This window comes from Triturus cristatus, chromosome 2_1 (genome assembly GCF_964204655.1).
Source record: "Triturus cristatus chromosome 2_1, aTriCri1.1, whole genome shotgun sequence".
In the NCBI taxonomy this organism is placed as follows: Eukaryota; Metazoa; Chordata; class Amphibia; order Caudata; family Salamandridae; genus Triturus; species Triturus cristatus.
In genome coordinates this window covers 289454448-289473855 of record NC_140581.1, presented here as the reverse complement: position 1 = coordinate 289473855, position 19408 = coordinate 289454448, and the positions used below count along the sequence as shown (strand labels likewise).

Below are 19408 nucleotides of genomic sequence, written 5' to 3'. Positions count from 1 at the left end.
AGGGCCTTACCAACAAATTTCCGCCTACTCCCTTAATTGTGCCTCAATGGAACTTAAATCTTGTCTTAACTTACTTGATGGGTTCTCCCTTCGAGCCCTTGCACAAGTGTCCCTTAAGGCTGTTGTCTTTCAAAACAGTTTTTCTCATTGCCATTACCTCGGCAAGGAGGGTAAGCAAGCTTCAAGCTCTAAGTTCGAAACCCCCGTTCTTGACCATTCATGCTGAAAGAATGGTACTCAGGACCAGGGCTGCTTTTCTGCCTAAGGTGGTAACTCCTTTCCATCTGGGGCAGTCCATTACCCTTCCTACCTTCTATCCTCCCCCTCACCCTTCCAAGGAGGAGGAGCGGGTTCACCGCTTGGACCCTAAGAGGGTGGTGAGCTTTTACCTCGATAGGACTAAAGACTGTAGAGTGGATGACCAGCTCTTAGTGGGCTTTGCTGGCTGCAGGAAAGGCAGAGCGGTGCACAAGCGCACCCTTTCCAGATGGATTATCTTGTGCATCAAGATTTGTTACTCTTTGGCTGGTAAGGAACCTCCAGAGGGTATAAGGGCTCATTCTACCAGGGCAAAGTCTTCTACATCTGCCTTATCTAGAGGTGTTCCCGTGGAGGACATTTGTAGAGCGGCAACTTGGGCCTCCCTCCACACTTTTGCGAAGCATTACTGCTTGGATTTCGAGGTGAGGAGGGACAGACACTTTGCTCGTTCCGTCCTTCAGGACTTTCTGGTATAGAAGGGTGGACACCCTCCTCCGCGAGTGGGACTGCTGTGGGAATCTTTCCACAATGTGAGGAATCCACTGGCAGATGTATCCATCAAAAGAACAAGTTACTTACCTTCGGTAACGCTTTTTTCTGGTGAATACAGTATCTGCCTGTGGATTCCTAACTGACCCACCCGCCTCCCCGTTGTCAACCCTTGTATACCTACAATAGTGATGATGTTTCAAAATGTATTTATTACTGTCAAAGGAAGTGTGTTATTTCTTTTGCCTTCCTGGATTGTCTTCACACTGTGTGTTGGATTGTGTACTGTGTATACTGTATATATATTGCTGTCAGTCCCTCCGTGTGCCTCGAAGGCACGGAAAAAAGGGCGGTACTGACGTCATCACGCCGACGAGGTCCTCTTATGGATCCAGTGACGTCCGCCGAGCCGCGAGCGGAGCCGTGCTTCTGTGACGTCATCCTAGTCGGCGTGGAGAGCTACAAAAGTTTCCGAATGTTGCTGGCGTAGGGGATATTCACAAGGTGAGGAATCCACAGGCAGATACTGTATCCACCAGAAAAAGCGTTACCGAAGGTAAGTAACTTGTTCATCTTGTAGTTTGTCAGAATGGCTACTTCTAGGAAGACTGGATTCAAACCCTGCAGAGAGTGTGGCGGATCCTCATGATGACTGCCTGTGGTGTTTATCCTCAGACCACGACGTCGAGGAATGCAGGAGCTGCAGGAAAATGAATCCTAAAGCTATCAAAGAGCCTGAAGCCAAATTATTTATGGCGAAAGCCAAGAACGAAAAGAGAGGTAGGAAGAGGGCAAAGTCTTCGTCTTCTCTCACTTCGAGGTCAAAGAAGTATAAAAGTCCAAGAGGAGACATACCTCTCGACATCGATCTTCGAATGCCAGGGTCTCGAGGTAGAGATCGAGGTCGCCGACTCCAGCCGAGCGACTTCGGAGAAGGGACTTCATCTCTCCTACTCCTCAAGCGACGCCAGTACCATCTCCGGCGTCGCATATTTCAATGGCTTCTTCGCTTCATGAAGAATCACCGGCTCCAGCGACATCACCGGCGCTGGGTGGGTCCTCTCCAGGCAGTGTGGCTTTACCTGAGCGGGCGCCGTCCCCGGCTCCGCATGCTCCAGTGCGACCTCAGGTGACTCCCCTACAGGAAGGTACGGATCCATATCCTCCTTTTCCTGCTCCTGGGGCTGACTCTTCGTATTTCCTCAATGCGATGTTTGGTTTATTTACAAGAGCCTCGACTCCATTCGGTGCGCCTTCAGGCCCCGTGGGTCCTCTGGCTTTCAACCTGGGTGTGCCTCAGTTCTATCCCCAGGCACCCTTCATGCCTTTTATGCCGTCGACTCCGACTTGGCATTTCCCGGCGCCGAGATCGTCTACTCCGGCTCCCCGGACTCCTTCAGCTGCTGAGTCTGCTCCACCTCGGATTCGATCGACGTTGAGGTTCGATGTCGAGGCTCCTCCATCGACGCTGCTGGTGTCTTCTCCGGCGCCGCGTGTAGCTCCACCGACGCCTTTGCCTAAGCAACGCTCCAGGAGAGAGGCTTAGAGATTGCCTGAGGAGGAGGAGTATTTGCAAGAACAGGAGGAAGGAGAAATTGTGGACTCTGTGGATTAGTTTGAAGGCCTTTAGTAAGCTAGCAGCCTAGATACTTCCCCTGAGTATGACTTACCATCTGCAAGTGGATGTGTTGTGCAGGACGTTACACCTTACTATGTTGTCATAAAGAAGGCGGCTGATTTATTGGGCCTTGAACTTCCCTCTGCTGAGATTAAGTCCAATATACTGACGGAAGTTTTGAATACTTCTTCATCAACTTCTGAGCCTCTACTTCCATTCACAGATGTCTTAACAGATCCAATTATGGAGGTGTGGCAGAAGCCTATGTCTGCTCTGGCTGTATCTCGTTCTATCTCGAGATGATACAAGCCTGCCCCTGGTGATCCGGCTCTTTTGTCATCACATCCGACACCGGAGAGTCTAGTTGTTCAAGCTTCTTGCTCAAAACAGTCTTCTGGTGCTTTTCCTACCATTTTGGGTGACAGGGACTCAAAAAAGACAGAGCAAGCTGCGAAGAAAGTGTTCATCTGCGAGTATGGCTCTAAAGTCAACTAATGCGACTTGCCTTCTTGGATGATATATACATGCATTGATGGACTCTGTTGTTCAATTAGCTCCTAAGTTGCCGGAGCAGGATCGTGCCAACTTCTTGGAAGTCCTTTCAGATTCGCAGGGCACAGCACGACAAGTGATTCTGTCAGGCATGGACACTGCTGACTCTGTGGCTCGTGTTATGGGGTCTTCTGTGGCTACAAGGAGATAGGCTTGGCTCAAGTCTTCAGGTTTTTCGGCTGATGTGCAGGCGACCTTGTTGGATTTGCCCTTTGATGGGTCAAGGCTCTTTGGTTCTAAGGCGGACTCAGCATTAGAACGTTTCAAAGACAGTAGAGCTACTGCAAGATCTTTAGGCCTCCAGGTGCAGTCTAGAAGTTATGGGTACAAGCGATATCGGGGCTTTGGCAGATCTGCTTCCTTTCGTGGGCGCCAACAATTTCAGCAGAGCCATCAACAGCAAAATCCCTTGTACAAATCATACAGAGAGAAGAATAAAAGAGGCCTCAGGGGTGCAAATCGTCAACAGACCTCCTCCTCTACCTCCCCTCCTGCCGCAGTTGGTGCATCAGGAAAGCAGTTCTAGGTTTCCCATCTTAGAACATGTTGGTCCAGTTTGAGGTCGGGTGTCCCACTTTCTGCAAGATTGGAGACTGATCACATCGGATCGTTGGGTCTTGAATCTTGTAGACAATGGGTACGCCCTCCCATTTTTGGTGTTTCCTCCTCCTTACCTTGCTCGCCAGGGTGGTTGTTCAGAAGACCACTTGCTGCTTTTGCAGCAGGAGGTTCTTACATTACTCCAAAAAGGTGCAATAGAGGTGGTTCTGGAGCAGGAATGGGGTCGGGGTTGTTACTCCTGATATTTCCTGATCCCCAAAAAGGATGGTCGTTTGAGACCAATCTTGGACCTCAGGATTTTGAACCCTTACCTCGGGCAGGAAAAGTTAAAAATGTTGACCTTGGCTGAGGTTTTCCTTGCGCTGCAACAGGAAGACTGGATGGTGTCCATCGATCTGCAGGATGTGTATTTTCATCTTCCCATCCTGAAGTCACATCGGAAGTATCTCCGGTTCACGATGGGATCGCAACATTACCAGTTTGCGGTTCTTCCGTTCGGTCTCACTTCCGCGCCTCGAGTCTTTACAAAGGTGAATGTGGTGGTAGCGTCTCATCTCAGAAGGTCAGGGGTTCCTGTTTTCCCCTACCTGGACGACTGGCTGTTGAAAGCGGAGACTCCAGAGTTGGTTTCGCGCCACTTGCAAGTGACAACGTAACTGTTGTTCAAGTTGGGTTTTCCGATAAATGTACCCAAATCTCACCTGGTGCCTTCTCAGCGCAGCCTGTTCATAGAAGCAATACTGGACACTTCTGTGTGTCGGGCATTCCTGCCTCCACAGAGGATTCTCGACATACAGGAAATGATTCCTTTATTTCACGATGGAGCGGTTGTTCCAGTTCTGAAGGTTCTTCGCCTGCTCGGTCTGTTCGCTTCCTGCATTCTGTTGGTCATCCATGCACTCTGTCACATGAGGGCATTCCAGTGGTGCCTCCGCAGGCAGTGGTATCAGCACAACGGAGATCTCGGGGAGAATATCAAAATCTCCAGAGAAGCTGCAGCGAAGCTGTCTTGGTGGAGTGTGCAGGGCAACCTGTCTCAAGGAAAGCTCTTTCAGGCTCCTCCGCCGATGGCCACAGTGATCACGGATGCCTCCACTCTAGGGTGGGGTGCTCATCTGGGGGTTCTGGAGGTCAAAGGCCTTTGGTCTCCAGAGGAAAGGTTGCATCTCATCAACCTTCTGAAATTGCGGGCAATACGTTTGGCACTGAAGGCTTTTCTCCCTTCCCTTTGCGGTCAGTCAGTTCAGGTCCTGACGGATAACACTACCGCAATGTGGTACATCAACAAACCGGGAGGTGTAGGGTCGTATCGCCTCTGTCGAGAGGCTCTGGTCCTGGGCTTAGGACCAACGGATTTGTGTATTTGCAAATCATCTGGCCGGTGTGCTGAATGTTCGTGCGGACAGTCTCAGTCGGCGTTACTCGGCCGATCACGAGTGGCGGCTTCATCCGGAGGTGGTCCATCGCATCTTTCAGATGTGGGATTCTCCTTGGATGGACCTGTTTGCCACTCTCGAGAACGCACACTGCCCGTTATTCTGCAGTCTCCAGTTTCCAATGCAGGGAGATTTGGGGGATGCGTTTCAGATGGATTGGAGCTCACAACTTCTTTACGCGTTTCCTCCCATACCCTTGATTCATCGGGTTTTGAGGAAGATTCGCCAAGACCAGGCCCAAGTTATATTGATCGCCCCAGATTGGCCAAGAAGGGTGTGGTACACAGACCTACTTCACCTCTCGTCGCACCCTCCGCTTCGTCTCCCTCTCAGGGCAGACCTCCTCTCGCAGTCGCAGGGGCAGGTTCTACACCCCCACCTTCAGAGCTTGCACCTTCATGCCTGGAGATTGAACGGGGCAACCCGAGTTCCTTCTCTCTCCCGCCAGAGATAGTGGATGTTATTTTATCATCCAGGCAACACTCCACTAAGTCTGTTTACTCTTCTAGATGGTCTAGATTTGATAAGTGGTGTGGAGAGAGAGACATTGACCCTTTGAAGGCTTGTTTGTCTAATATTTTGGAGTTTTCTCTTATCTTTAGCACAGCAAGGTTGTGCTGTAGCCCCTGTTAAGAGCTATTTATCGGCTTTGTCTGCCTTTTTATGTTTGCCGGACCAGCCGTCTTTATTTAAGTCCCCCATTGTCATGAGGTTCATTAAGGGCCTTACAAATAAGTTTCCTCCCACACCTTTCATTATGCCTCAGTGGGATTTGAATCTTGAACTCACTTTGTTAATGGGTTCTCCGTTTGAGCCTCTTCACTCTTGCCCGTTGAGGCTTCTTTCTTTTAAAACGATTTTCTTGATTGCCATTACCTCGGCTAGGAGGGTAAGTGAGCTTCAAGCTCTTAGTTCGAAACCTCCTTTCCTGACCATTCATGCAGATAAGTTGGTTCTAAGGACCAGGGCTGCTTTCCTTCCCAAGGTTGTTACCCCTTTTCATATGCATCCATCACTTTACCTACCTTTTATCCTCCCCCTCACCCTTCCAAGGAGGAAGAGAGACTGCATCGGTTGGACCTTAAGAGGGCTGTCAGCTTTTATTTGGATCGGACTAGAGATCTGAGGCTGGACGATCAGCTTTTCGTGGGCTACATTGGGAAAATGAAAGGCAAGGCAGTGCACAATTGAAATTTGAAATTTGTATACTTGTAAAGCGCACAGCTGCCCAGCAAAGGGGCGTCCCGGCGCTGTATACCACAGGGGAACCCATCCTGGCTTTCCCTGTGAGATGGTCCCTTACTGGGTATCTCCAAGGTGAAGACCAAGCATCCCCAGTGCTGATGGGGCCGTTAGTGGAGATTAAGCAAGCTATTGCCCAGAGTTGCTGAGTGTGATCCATGATTAGAGTAGGCACCGAGGCGAGAATTATCGAGTCCGCTGACCTTGGCCCAAGACCCTGCCGCGTCGGGAATCGAACCCTGGTCCCTGACCGACCTCTGCTTCCGGGTCTGCCGCCTCTAACCAGTGAGCCACACCACTCCACAAGAGGATGCTATCCAGGTGGATTATCTTGCGCATCAAGATTTGCTACGTCCTGGCCAAGAAGGAACCGCCGGAAGGTATCAGAGCTCATTCCACCAGAGCTAAGTCTGCTTCTTCTGCTTTGGCTAGAGGTGTTCCTGTTCTTGATATCTGTAAGGCAGCAACTTGTGCCTCCCTCCACATCTTTGCAAAGCATTACTGCTTGGACTCTGAGGTTAGGAGGGATGGCCATTTTGCTCGCTCCGTTTTGCAGGATTTTTTGGTCTAGTCAGGTGGACACCCTCTTCCGGGAGAGGTACGGCTTTGGGAATCTATTGGTAAGGTGAGGAATCCACAGGCAGAAGTATCCATCAGAAGAACAAGTTACTTACCTTCGGTAACGCTTTTTCTGGTGGGTACAATATCTGCCTGTGGATTTGTCACGCTCCCACCCGTCTCCCCGTTGTCCTCCTGTTTCTACCCAAAAATGTTTTATTTTAATGTCTTAATCATGTTTATATTTTAATATTTAGAAATGCTTTTTCCTTGGCTCTCTATGTATTTCTTGATTATGCATTTGTGAATTTATATATATGTATATATTTGATGTTCTATGTGTGCATTTGAAAATGTGTCGGTCCGCCCGTTTGCCTCGGTGGCATGGAAAAAATGGGTGGAACTGACGTCAGCACGCCGACGAGGTCTTTATGTGGCTCCTATGACGTCAGAGGGTGCCGCGTGCGGTGCCGTGTTATTGTGACGTCTTCGTCGACGTAGGAAAGAATTTTCCAGCGGAATGCTGGCGGAGGGGATATTCTAAAGGTGAGGAATCCACAGGCAGATATTGTATCCACCAGAAAAAGCGTTACCGAAGGTAAGTAACTTGTTCTTTTAGGGACCTCTGGGATGAAAAAGGGGAATGCTGTTTACAAAAGAACCATCTTGTGATTCAAGATCTACTGCAAGCCTATATGCTCATTCTACCAGGGCATGGTCTTGCTAGCGCCATGCTGTGTGCCAGTCTCGAACATGTGCCATGCGTGGGACATGTTACGTGTGGGCCTCACTCCACACGTTCTGAAAGCTCTACGACCTCGATAACCAGGCATGTTGGGAGATGCACTTTCCCCTTTCAGTCCTGCAGGATTTCTTGTTCTTGCCTATTCCACAGACCCCCCCCCCCCCCTTGTAGAGTTACTCCTTCGGTATCTATTCACAAGGTGAGGATTCTGCGGTTAGAAGTATCCATTAGAAGACCTGGTTACTTACCTTCAGTAAAAACGAATTCTGGTGGTTAACTCGAACCACAGATTCCTCATCGACTGAAATTCACCGCCCCTTTCATTGGAATGGACTCATCCTGTCCTGACACACTGGCACAATCTGATTATAGAAGTCCCCCATGTACGGCACGGATTGATAACAGAAAGAAAATTACGTGAGCCTGTGGATGTGGTGTCTATGTAAGGACCCCAATGTCACATCCAGAGCGTCACAGATCCGACACATAGCAGCGCACCCACCTATCAATGCACCAGGGAATTGCTGAGAAAATTGTCTGGATCCAGTCTGCTGCCTTGGGATATTCACAAGGTGAGAGGATGTGGTCTAATGGCTAGGGCGGTCGACCTCAAATCTGGGGACCCTGGTTCGAGTCTCGGCAATGATGCTCAACATCCTCTGATTCTGGGCAAATCACTTAATTTCTCCGTGCCTAACAAAACAAAAATGAATGTGTCCTTGTGTAATAAAACTGGTGCTCATGTAAAGTGCTCTGATACCTTCAAGTCAAGTTTGCGCTATAAAAAAACTCAGAAAAAAGACACTAAAAAAACAAGGTGATAAGTCTGTGGTTAGATAATGTCCACTAGAAAGAGCTTTACTGAAGGTAAATAACTTGGTCTTTCTGTATATTACTGAGACTGTGTTGAGTTAAAAAATCAATAAATAAATAAAATGATGCTCTTTATTTATTACAGGAATGTTTATCATAGAGGATGATCGGTTTTTCAACAGTTCGAGTCCTTATTTTTTCTCTGAAGATGCAGAACAAACATTTTATGATAAGCCCTTAAAGGACAAAGACCGTAGTCCTTTTACTCTGTTGACCACCAGCAAATTTGTGAAAAACCGCTTTCTGAATTCACTTACTCTGCCAAGTAAGAAACTTCGTAGCAGCAGTGATCCTAAAGGTGGCAAACCTTTATTTGACACCAAGTTGGGTTTGAGACGAAACCGGACTGTCACCGAGCCTTGTAGTAATTCCAATTTTAGTCCAGGAGAAGACTTTGGACCAATTTTCAGTGTTCCAAAAATCAACACATTAAATTTTGGAAAATCTTTTATTGGAAACAGAAACATTGATGATACAGGGAGCACGCAGAGTATTGGCGAAAATGATCTGAAACTGCCAAAGATCTACGGAAATGAAAATCACAGGGAAAATGCGAGCAGAGAGAAATTGATGGGAGATGTTTCAACCAACACTCACTTCAAGAGTCGTAGTTTAAGCTTTAATACAGACACAACTACAAGTGGCATAAGCTCAATGAGCTCCAGTCCTTCCAGAGAGACTGTAGGTATTGATACTACAAACCTAGACACTGACTGTGGTAGTTTAAGTACTGTGGTAAGTACCAAAACTGTTAAAACAAACCACTCTTCGATGTCGCACCCAAATCATCTGCCTATTTCAAAGTCGAACTCTGTGTCCCTTGTGCCTCCGGGATCTTTTCATACTCTTCCACGCAGAGCACAGTCATTAAAGGCTCCCTCTTTTGCTGCAATTAAAAGCCTGGCAGACTATAACTTTTGCTACACAAGTTCTCGAGATGCTTTCGGATATGCAACGCTAAAACGTCTTCAGCAGCAGAGGATGCACCCTTCTTTGTCTCATTCAGAAGCTTTGGCTTCTCCAGCTAAAGATGTGCTGTTTACTGACACAATCACCATGAAGTCTGGAAGCCTAGATTCAAGGTTAACTCCCAACAGGTAAGGAACCTGTGCTAATTAATTTTGTCAATGTTAATTCTGCACTGAGGGTAAAGGGACATCTCAAGAACTGTTTTAAAGTTGTCCATAAATTGAGAATATGCAAAACACTGCAATAAAACCATTTGTTATGGAAGTATGTCATTGAATTGTTCATAGTGGTCTACGTCTTATTTTTTTCCATATTTTGGTGGTACATGACACTGAACAGCAACGTAAATGCCCCAATAGACTAGAAAAGATATGGAGAATAGAAAGAAAATCATGAATGATATAAAAAAAATTCCTATTGGTCGTGTGGTCCAGATGCTGGTTCAGTGCAACAGTGAAGCTTTGTTTCTGCATAGAAAGTTCTCTATCCTCTATAAAAGTACACTTATTAGAAACGCATAGCTTTCAGCTCCTTTCAGAACTAGTCTTATTTTGAGGTTATCTCCATGTCTCTATTGTGAGTCTGCATAGTTTTGCATCTCCTTCCATTGATCCAGGGTAGGTAACGAAACCCTGGCTTTCCAATGTTTCTAAATAGTCGTAAGGTAAGATTTTGCATTCACTGCTAGTTCTCTGGTAACTTTCTAGGGCAGCAGTTGTAAGACAAGGCTATTAGGCACACAGCCAATGCGTCTACCCCAGTTTTGGGCTTATTTGAATTGCTTTAGTCACTTCTGAATTCTGAAAGTCCACTGCCAGCTGGAACCATCGTTTTTCAATTTAAATATTTCTACTTTTCATTTTTACCGCCCTTGGAGTATAATGGTACTACTCCTCGCACCTCTGCATAAGCCGCCACCCTGGCTTTGTCTTTTCAGATGCTAGATTCATCCATTGAATAACACCCAATTCCTTGTTCGATTTCGAGAGTTCTTCCACTAGCTGCCAAATCAGATAGTCCTGCATTTCCGGAACCTGACACAGATGTTTAGTCAGAGTTGAAATTATAATTTATTACCAGTGCCTGGGAACTTTGGTTGATTTCCTGATTACCAGAAGACTTGACTCATCACCAGAAATGTCTTTCCTCTGCTCTCATTTGGCTATCTGATTACTGTAAGGGAAGTAGGATCTGCTTTCATGGTCACCCCCACCTCTTTATGCTGGTGCCATTGTTTTTCCGACTAGTCTTACTGGGATTCTGCTAACCTGAATCCTAGTCTCTGTGCTTCTTTCCTAAATTGAAACTGTTGAGTACTTGGGTACACTCCAGATTAGCTACTGGTGTTCGCTTGTAAGTCCCTTGTATATGGTTCTAAGTTACATAGGGCATAGGTATTCCAGGGGTCCCCCATGAGCTGAAGCATATATTATGCCACCAATGGGAGACCACTTAAATTGTGACTCCAGGCCTGCCATTGCAGCCTGTGCAAGCTGGTGCTAGCACCACTTATGACAGATATACGTTTTCCTATATCTGTAATTACTGATCGGAGGTAGAGCTCCGGAAACTTACCTGTTAGTATTATCACTTTTCTGTTCCTTGTACGCACACATAGTGCAACTCGGGAGGTGCCTGGCTCCTGCCACACGGGCGCCATTGAACCGGTTTCAGTATTTTAATTATTTTATGTGTTTACTTTTCTCCCTGTTATTTTAGTTAGAATTATTTTCACAATACTGTGTGACAGCAGGAGAGCCTGCTGATCGCGTAGGGGGTAGCTGTGCTCCAGTTAATTGCAGAATTTTACTTTGTCCATTGGTGTTTTTAGGATCGGGGACACGCCCCCTCCTATATGGGTGAGTACTTATTTTGAGCTACAGCGAGACCGCGCGTAGCCGGCGGCCCACCAAATGCAAGCCCATCTGCACCTGTCCACGCTCGGCCCGTGCCCTGTGCAAGCCCCCCTGTCTGTTTATCCCAAAAGTTTCGGCAGTGGACTCAGTACACAGGAAGAGAACTACTAGCGCTGAATCAGAGAGGTTAGCAGGTGAAGGGAAAGCATAAAATGATAGATGTCTGGTCTGCAAGACCATTATTCCCACACTTAACAGGCAAGGCATGAAGCAGCTAAAGCTGTGGTATTAACGGATAAGAAAGGAACAAGGGATCTTTGCTGCGCTCTGTTTAATGCTAGATCATTAGTCAAACATAATATTGAATGCACAGAGTTCATTAAGTCAAGGTTGCAATATAATATTCGCTAACAAGACGTGGACCGATGCAGCTTCTGGACCCAGCCTGGTGGAAGCCACACCGCCAGGCTTTGAGATCTTTACGCTGGACAGGAAAGATGGAAGTGGGGTAGGCCTGGCTATACTCGATCAGGAATCGCTTTCTGGAACCTTCGCCTCTTCTTCTTCGCTGGTCTGCAAAGCTTTGTCTTTTAACTTTCAATTAAATGCACAAAATAATTTTAAAGGTATCCTAGTGTACCGATCGCGAGGTCCCAGGGGTCCTTTTACTGATAGACTTTTGGAAGAAGCGTTAGCCGCCTCTAAACGGTGTAGGGGAACTTTAACTTCCATTTGAAAGCTAATTTAGATTTCGAAACTGTTGGCTTCCTTGAGCTCATTGAGAGCCTGGTCTTAACACAAATGGTGAAGGGTCCCGTGAATTTGGCAGGCTTGTTGGGATGTTTTTGGACTAATTCAGGCCTTTCAGTAAATGATATTCTGCCGCTTACCTGGTTCCATCATTCTTCCATTTTGTTTAAATCGTATTTTCTGGAAGCCCCCCTCAAACCGGTAACTTATTCAGAATTAGATTGGCGAGGAGATGGGATCAAATTAATCAACAGTAATTTCAAAAACATCTGGCTAGTTCCCAACAAGTTTACTTGGAGAATCTAAACAGAAATGCAAGTAATTTTAACCATTGGTTGGAAGCAAATATTTCCCTTTTAGCTCCAGTGGTCATGTCACGCTCTCGACGCAGTCGTCCTACGGCCCCCTGATTCTCGGATATTTTGAAGAGTGCAAATTAGGATGTAAAAAACAGGAACGGTTCTGTGGGGTGGCCTACAATCCCAGAGAGAAGGAAAAATATAAACTAAGTCTCAATGACTACAAATTGATAATAGCTAGGGAAAAAAGTAAATATTTGAACCAAAAAATTGAAAGCGCCAAAAACTCCTCTAAGGAACTCTTCAATAAAGTTCTGTTCTTTACCTTTCCACATACCCCTGAGGTTGTGCCAACTCAGTCTACATGTGACAAGATTGCTTCGCGTTTTTTGCATAAAGTTGAAAGTATCTTTAATGATGAGGGCAGATAATGGGTTAAGGATGATGAGCCCAATCTGTCCAATGAACCTACCTCACATATGCCTCCAGGTGACCCGAGTTTTAATACGTTTGCCGACCTTGATAACGCTCAAATTGCAAACCTTATCGCTGAGACCAAATCTGGTTCGCCGACGGGCCCCTGCTTAGTGGTAGTGGTAAAACAGGCACAAGAGATCGTAGTGGACAATTCGTCAAAATAATTTTATCTCGTTTTTAAGACAGGGTGTTGTGCCAAGATGTGGAAAACAGCATTGATTTTGCAGAATCTAAAGAAACCAAATTTAAATCCAAACACTAATAATTACTGTCCCATATCGCACCTTCCTTTCCCCGCCAAACTTTTTTAAAGGGTTGAAAATTCAATTTAAAAATAAATTAAGCAGGAGGAGCCTAGCGCGCAACCAAGATGGCCGCGTAGGTGCGAGGCTCCCGAGGACCTCCGCGACCTCCTGAATTAATCCTGGCTATATCCTGTCCTTTTTGAGGGGACTGTGTCGGTGAACCCGAGCTGAGGCGCCACCCGTTTTCCGTGTTCGAATCGGACCCCGAACACCGGCGGGAGCGCCGATCGAAGGTTGCGGCCTTCCCCGCGCCGGCCCCCCGGATTGGAGTAGTGGGGCGATCCGGGGACAAAGTGAACAACAGCGGCGGGCACGGCTGGGCGACTCGCGTACCCCGCGCTTTCACTTTCACTTTTGCGCCCTCCCCGCCTCCAGCGAGGTAGGGTCGCGAAGCGGGGTGCGGCGGTGTGGTCTTGTCCAGGTGCCCGGCTGACCCGCCAGCTGTGGATCATCCTGCGGTGCGGTGGCCGCCCTCCCCCCCCCCGGACCCAGTGAATGGGTCTATCGGCCCTTTTGAGGAGATTGGCACGACGGTGGGAGAGCAAGCATGTCCACCAAACAAGATGGCGACCGGGCGAAGGTGAAGTCAACCCGCCGTGGCCCGGCGCACCAATCCAACAGTATGGACCGCTACACTCTCCAGAAGGGATCTCCGGAGACATCGCGCACGTCCCCGGCGGGCCTGACGGAGACGCCCGCCCAGCCGGTGGACCTGACCCTCCGGGACGTCATGGGCGCCATCGCGGAGATGAAGGCCTCGGTGGACCAGCGCTTCGACACCCTAGCGCAAAAAATAGACTCGGTCCTTGTGGATGTGAGCCTGGTGCGGGCAGACCTGTCTAAGACGAATGACCGGGTCGATTCCCTGACCCACACCACAACGGGCCTCGAGACAGATGTGGCGGCCCTCCAAAAGGAGGTGCGCCGGCTTGGCCAGGCGAGCGCCCTGATGGACCGGCGACTGGAGGATTCCGAGGGTCGGGCCAGGAGGAATAATGTTCGGATTGTGGGGGTGCCGGAGGGACGAGAGGCGGAGGCCGCCGACCTTTTTGTGGAAGATCTAATCCTCACCCATCTGCAGCCCCGGGGCCTGAGTAAGCTTTTTGCGGTGGAGCGTGCTCACCGGGTCCCTGGGGGCAGGCCGAAGACCGGTGCCCCGCCGCGGCCTATCATTGCCCGGGTTTTTAACTTTCGGGACAGGGACGCTATCCTGCAGACCTCCAGGCAACAGGGACCGGTCAAGCTCGACAACATGGATGTGCGTTTCTACCCAGACTTTACTCCGGCGGTCCAAAAGCAGAGACTGAGTTTTCTCGGTGTTAAACGTCGCCTGCGGGACCTGAACCTAAAGTACTCAATGCTCTTTCCAGCTAAGCTAAGGGTGGAGGTGGAAGGTCGCACGCACTTCTTTGATCGCCCGAGGCGGCTGGGGACTGGTTGGACACTCTGCCTGATGATCGGGGCCGGGGGGGTGGGGGGGGTGCGGGCGGTGGAGAGGGCCTGCCGGATCAGAATTAAGGGGTGAATAATAGGCCCCGCTCGGGACAATATTCTTTACCATTTCTCGATCGTGTATGTTCCCCTCCTATGGAGGTCGTACGGGGTCTGTTGGGGGCTTCCCTCCTCCTCTGGGGTACTAGTTAGTCTTTCTCTATGGGGCGACAGGCACACTGCACTTTGGGGGGGCTGACTGGGCTCATGCAGGGGTGCAAGGAGGGGGGAGTTCTGTTGGGATGGGGGGGTGGGGGGGTGTGTTGTTTGTTCGCACCGCAAGGCAAACCCTTTACTGTATAGCTGTACTCGAAATGCTCTGTGGGGGACGACTGATTGCTACTAGGTATGATGGGGGGTAGGGACTTGGCTGTGTTGTCCTGGAATGTTAACGGCCTGGGGGATCGGATTAAGCGTGGTGTGGTCCTGCAGTTCCTGAAACGCATATCGCCAGATGTTGTCTTTTTGCAGGAGACACACCTTATAGGTAACTCCTTCCATGCCATGAATCGGCGAGGCTATCGTTTGGTGGCCCACTCGGGCTTCACTTCGGGGTCGCGGGGGGTGGGTATCATGATCAAGAACTCGCTCCCGCTGGAGATTGATGAGGTGCGCCATGACGAGAGGGGACGCTACACTGTCCTGGTGGGTAGAATGGAGGGTAGAGTGATTGTTTTCATGTCAGTGTACGTCCCGCCTGGGTTACAAGCTACTACATTTGCGGACCTGGGGCGCCTCCTCTTGGACCTCCCGGGTGGCCTGCTGGTGGTTGGGGGGGACTTCAATGCGGTAGTTTCTGGGTCTATGGATCGTCACCCCCCTAGGGACCTCCCCCGGGCACAGGCGTGGCTGTCCGGCCTCTTAGACACACTGGGCCTGGTGGATTGCTGGCGACTAAAGCACCCTACGCAGCTGCAATACACTTTCCACTCGGGTGCCCATGGTAGCCTCTCGCGACTTGACTACATCCTGGTCCCGGCGGCCCACGCTGGGAGGGTAGGAGAGGTGTGCCATCTGGCGCGGGGTATTTCGGATCACTCCCCATTACTGTTACATTTTGATGTCTTCCCGAGGGGGGAGGGCAGGGTGGCCCCAATCAATGCATGGTACTTGCGAGACCCCACTATTCGTGCCGACTTGATCAAATCCTTACAGCGATATTTTGACGAGAATGTGGGGTCTGTCTCTTCGGCCATCTCCCTGTGGGAGGCCTTTAAGGTAGTCCTCAGAGGGGAGGCCCTCTCCTCTATCTCCCATGCCCGGAGGCGTGAGCGGGAGGAGGTGACCCGGGTGGAGGCCGAGATTGTGGAACTGGAGGGTGACTTGGGGAGCGGGGTAACGGATGCCAAGTTGCATGTTTTGCACCTCAAGCAGGCGGCCTATAGGGCCCTCGTCACGGAGGCGGCCAGGGGCCTCAGTAGAGAGCAACAGGGACGATTGTATGATGTGGGCGATAAGGCGGGTAAACTGATTGCGTGGTTGGATAAGAGGGAGAGAGCGAGTCGTGTGGTTCCTTTGATTGAGAGGATGGATGGTACGCGTGTCACCGAGCCGGAAGCCATCGTCTCCTGCTTCGCGGATTACTTCCGCGAGGTGTACTCCCCGGTTTCCCCCTGCTCGGAGGAGGATTCCCATTCCCTGCTTCGGGACATAGCGCTGCCCTCCCTTTCGGTGGAGGACAGGGATTCGCTGGACGCTCCTCCCACCTCGGACGAAATTGCCCTGGCTATTCGCTCGGTCGCGTCCGGCAAGGCCATGGGCCCTAATGGTCTCCCCATCGAGCTTTACAAACTGCGCCCGGACGTACTAGCGCCCCACCTGCGCGCGATGTTCCTGGCGGCCCACTCGCAGGGTTCCCTCCTGCCGGACCAGCGCCTGGCCACGATCGTGGTGATACACAAGGAGGGGAGGCCCCGTGAGCGGGTCACATCCTACAGGCCAATTTCGCTCTTGAACGCGGAACCCAAAATCCTCGCCAAGGTGTTGGCCAACCGGTTGGTCGGTGTGGTGGGCGATTTGGTCCACCAAGACCAATCGGGATTTATACCCCATCGCAACACGGCTCTGAATCTGCGACGCTTGCACGGGGTGCTCGCGCGTGTCCCGTTTGTGCGGGAGCCGGCCATCTTGGCATCCTTAGACGCCACCATGGCGTTTGACACGCTTGAATGGCCATACATCTGGGCGATGCTGGCGAAATACGGATTTGGCCCGGGGTTCATTAGCTGGGTCAAATTGTTGTATTCGGGCCCATTGGCGCAGGTGGTGGTGAATGGGCGAGTCTCGGCCCCATTCGAGCTGGGGCGGGGCACGCGCCAGGGTTGCCCCTTGTCGCCGCTCCTGTTTGCACTGGCCTTGGAGCCCTTGGCGGAGTGGCTACGGTGGCACCCTTCTATCCGTGGTCTCCGCTGGACCCCTGAGTATGAGGACCGCGTGTCCCTCTACGCCGATGATATCCTTTTGTATCTGGCCTCCCCGCGCAAATCGCTGATTGTCCTGGTTGATGTTTTGCGCTCCTTCGGGCGTAACTCAGGCCTTGTCATCAACTGGGCGAAATCCTGCGTATATGTGCTTTCCGGGGAGGCTCCGGCCCTACCGCGTGACTGCCCGATCCAAATTGCCTCCCAGGGGTTCCGGTACCTGGGTATATATATCACTCTAGACCCGGAGGCCCGCTATGAGCGGAACTTGTTGCCCCCCCTCCAGCGCTTGCGAGAGGATGTGGCGCGTTGGCGGCGTCTTCCGCTCTCGCCACTCGGCCGAGCGCCTTGTTTAAGATGATGTCCTTGCCGCGCTTTCTGTACGCCCTCCAGAACACTATGGACTTGGTACCAGCGCGCTACTTCCGGGAGGTGGAGGGCCTGCAGCGGCGCCTGTTCTGGGACGGGAGGCCGCGTATTGCTCTGGCCAAATTGACGCTCCCGTGGTACGATGGGGGGGTCGCCCTCCCGGACATTAAACGGTATTACTGGGCCTCCCAGCTAGCTGCAATCAATCATGGCCTTTACGGGCCCGCCTTGAACCCGGCATTTGAAATGGACAGGGTGCTCCTGCCCGGTGGCGATTATAATCGAGCGCTCTACTCTGGCACGCCCGACTCCCGTCTGACGGGACCGACGCGTGTCATGGTGCGTGTCTGGCACGCGGCTAATGCAGCTATGGGGTGGAAGGACCGTTTGACCCGGGCGTCACCGCTATATGCGTCTGAGAGGTTGGGCTCCCTGTGGACATCGAAGGGCTTCGAGAAGTGGGACACGATCGGAATCAGCACGGTGGGAGATCTCTGGACGAGGGGGGGTTTCAAGACTTTTGAGACGCTGCAGACGGAGTTTCAGCTGCGAGGCAGTGAGTACTTTCGATACTTGCAGGTCCGCCACGCGCTGGCCTCCGTCTTCCCGGATGTTGCGTCCATTCCGGAGTCTTCCCCCCTGGAGGACAGGGTGCTAGATGGCCATGTACCAGACAGCACGATCTCCCTTATATATAAAAAACTGATCAATGACAGATCGTGCCTGCTGAATGGCCTCCGCGAGGCCTGGGTTGCCGATGGGCTGGAGCTGGACGACGAGGACTGGATCTCCGCGGTGGCCTCTCCGAAGGAGGTGGCCATCCCGGCTCGCCTTCGTTTCGTCCAGCTTAAGATCCTTCACCGGGTTTACGTCACGGGGCCGAGGCTTCTACGTATGGGCTTTGCTGGTGACGGATTGTGTAAGCGCGGCTGTGGTGCTTTGGCAACTTTCATGCATATACTGTGGGAATGCCCGAAGGTGGAGCGATTCTGGCGTGGTGTGCATGAGGTTTTGCGTGTGGTTACGCGTGTCGCATTGCTGCCTGAAGCGAGGAGATGCTTGCTGAATGTGTGGGAACCAAATGATTATTCGGTCCCGCAGACGCGGTGGGTGACTCTGGGATACATGATAGCGAAGCGTGACATTGCCCAATTGTGGGGATCCCAGAGGCCCCCGGCGGTGTTGGCCTGGAAAGAACATATGGATTGGTGTATGTTTCGTGAAAAAGTAGTGTATGTGGCGAGGGGTAAGCCTGGGGCGTGGGTGAGAATCTGGAGCCCCTGGAACGCCTACCGTGGGGGTATTTGTGAGCCGCCACTGCTACCGGTAGCCTCGCCGGCCCCATCTCCTTAGCCGACCCCCTCACTCAGCCGTGGGCACGTGGCTCCCCAGTCCCTGCTATACTCCCATTCCCCTCTTCAGAGTTTTGCTGCTGGTTAGGATCCCCCATTTGCGGAGCACGTGCTGTCACTTGGTTCGCGGGTTGCCTTGCGGGTGTGGTTTTTTGTGTTGTTCTGTTTGACAAAAGGAAACCGTATTGTGGGCTAGGAGTTATGCGGCCTACGCCATTGATTTTACCTGCTTTGCCAATCTGCTCCGCCGAGAGACTCTCACTGTATGTATGCTATATGCCTTTTGCTACTCTAGCGGCCGGCCAGATGGTTGTAGGCCCATGCCTGTAACTTTTTCATCGTGCAATAAACGGTTTTAAAAAAAAAATAAAAAAAATAAATAAATAAATTAAAAATGGCAATGAATATGCAGCTTCCGGATATTACTGAGCTAGCTAGATGATACACAACATGGTATTAGACTTGGCCACAGTACAGTCTGCCTTGATTAAATCGGTAGAAGAAATGTTATGTTATGTTACCTGGTTTTATATAGCGCTCAGCTGCCCCAGCAAAGGGGCGTCCCGGCGCTTCTTGAACAAAAAAAACGGCATACAGCGATTCAAAGAAAAGAGCCGAGTCAGGCCTAAGCACCCCATGAGAACAAATAGGTCTTAACGGCTTTCCTGAAAGTCAAAAGTTCATCAATGGCGCGGATATGGGCAGGAAGTGAGTTCCACAGCTTGGCAGCTAGTACACTAAAAGAGCGGCCACCGGCCCGAACCCTTTTAAAGCGTGGGACTATA

The 19408-nt window shown here is 50.5% G+C and overlaps 1 protein-coding gene across 4 annotated transcripts in view; it reads left to right on the top strand.

Annotated features, from left to right (window-relative positions):
- RICTOR (RPTOR independent companion of MTOR complex 2) overlaps nt 1-19408 on the top strand; it is a 1453900-nt gene that overhangs the window by 814511 nt on the left and 619981 nt on the right. For all 4 annotated transcript variants that reach the window (XM_085631131.1, XM_085631133.1, XM_085631132.1 and 1 more), the window contains one exon: nt 8421-9432. In XM_085631131.1, the coding sequence (XP_085487257.1) occupies nt 8421-9432 (1012 nt within the window). The remainder of the gene's footprint in view (nt 1-8420; nt 9433-19408) is intronic.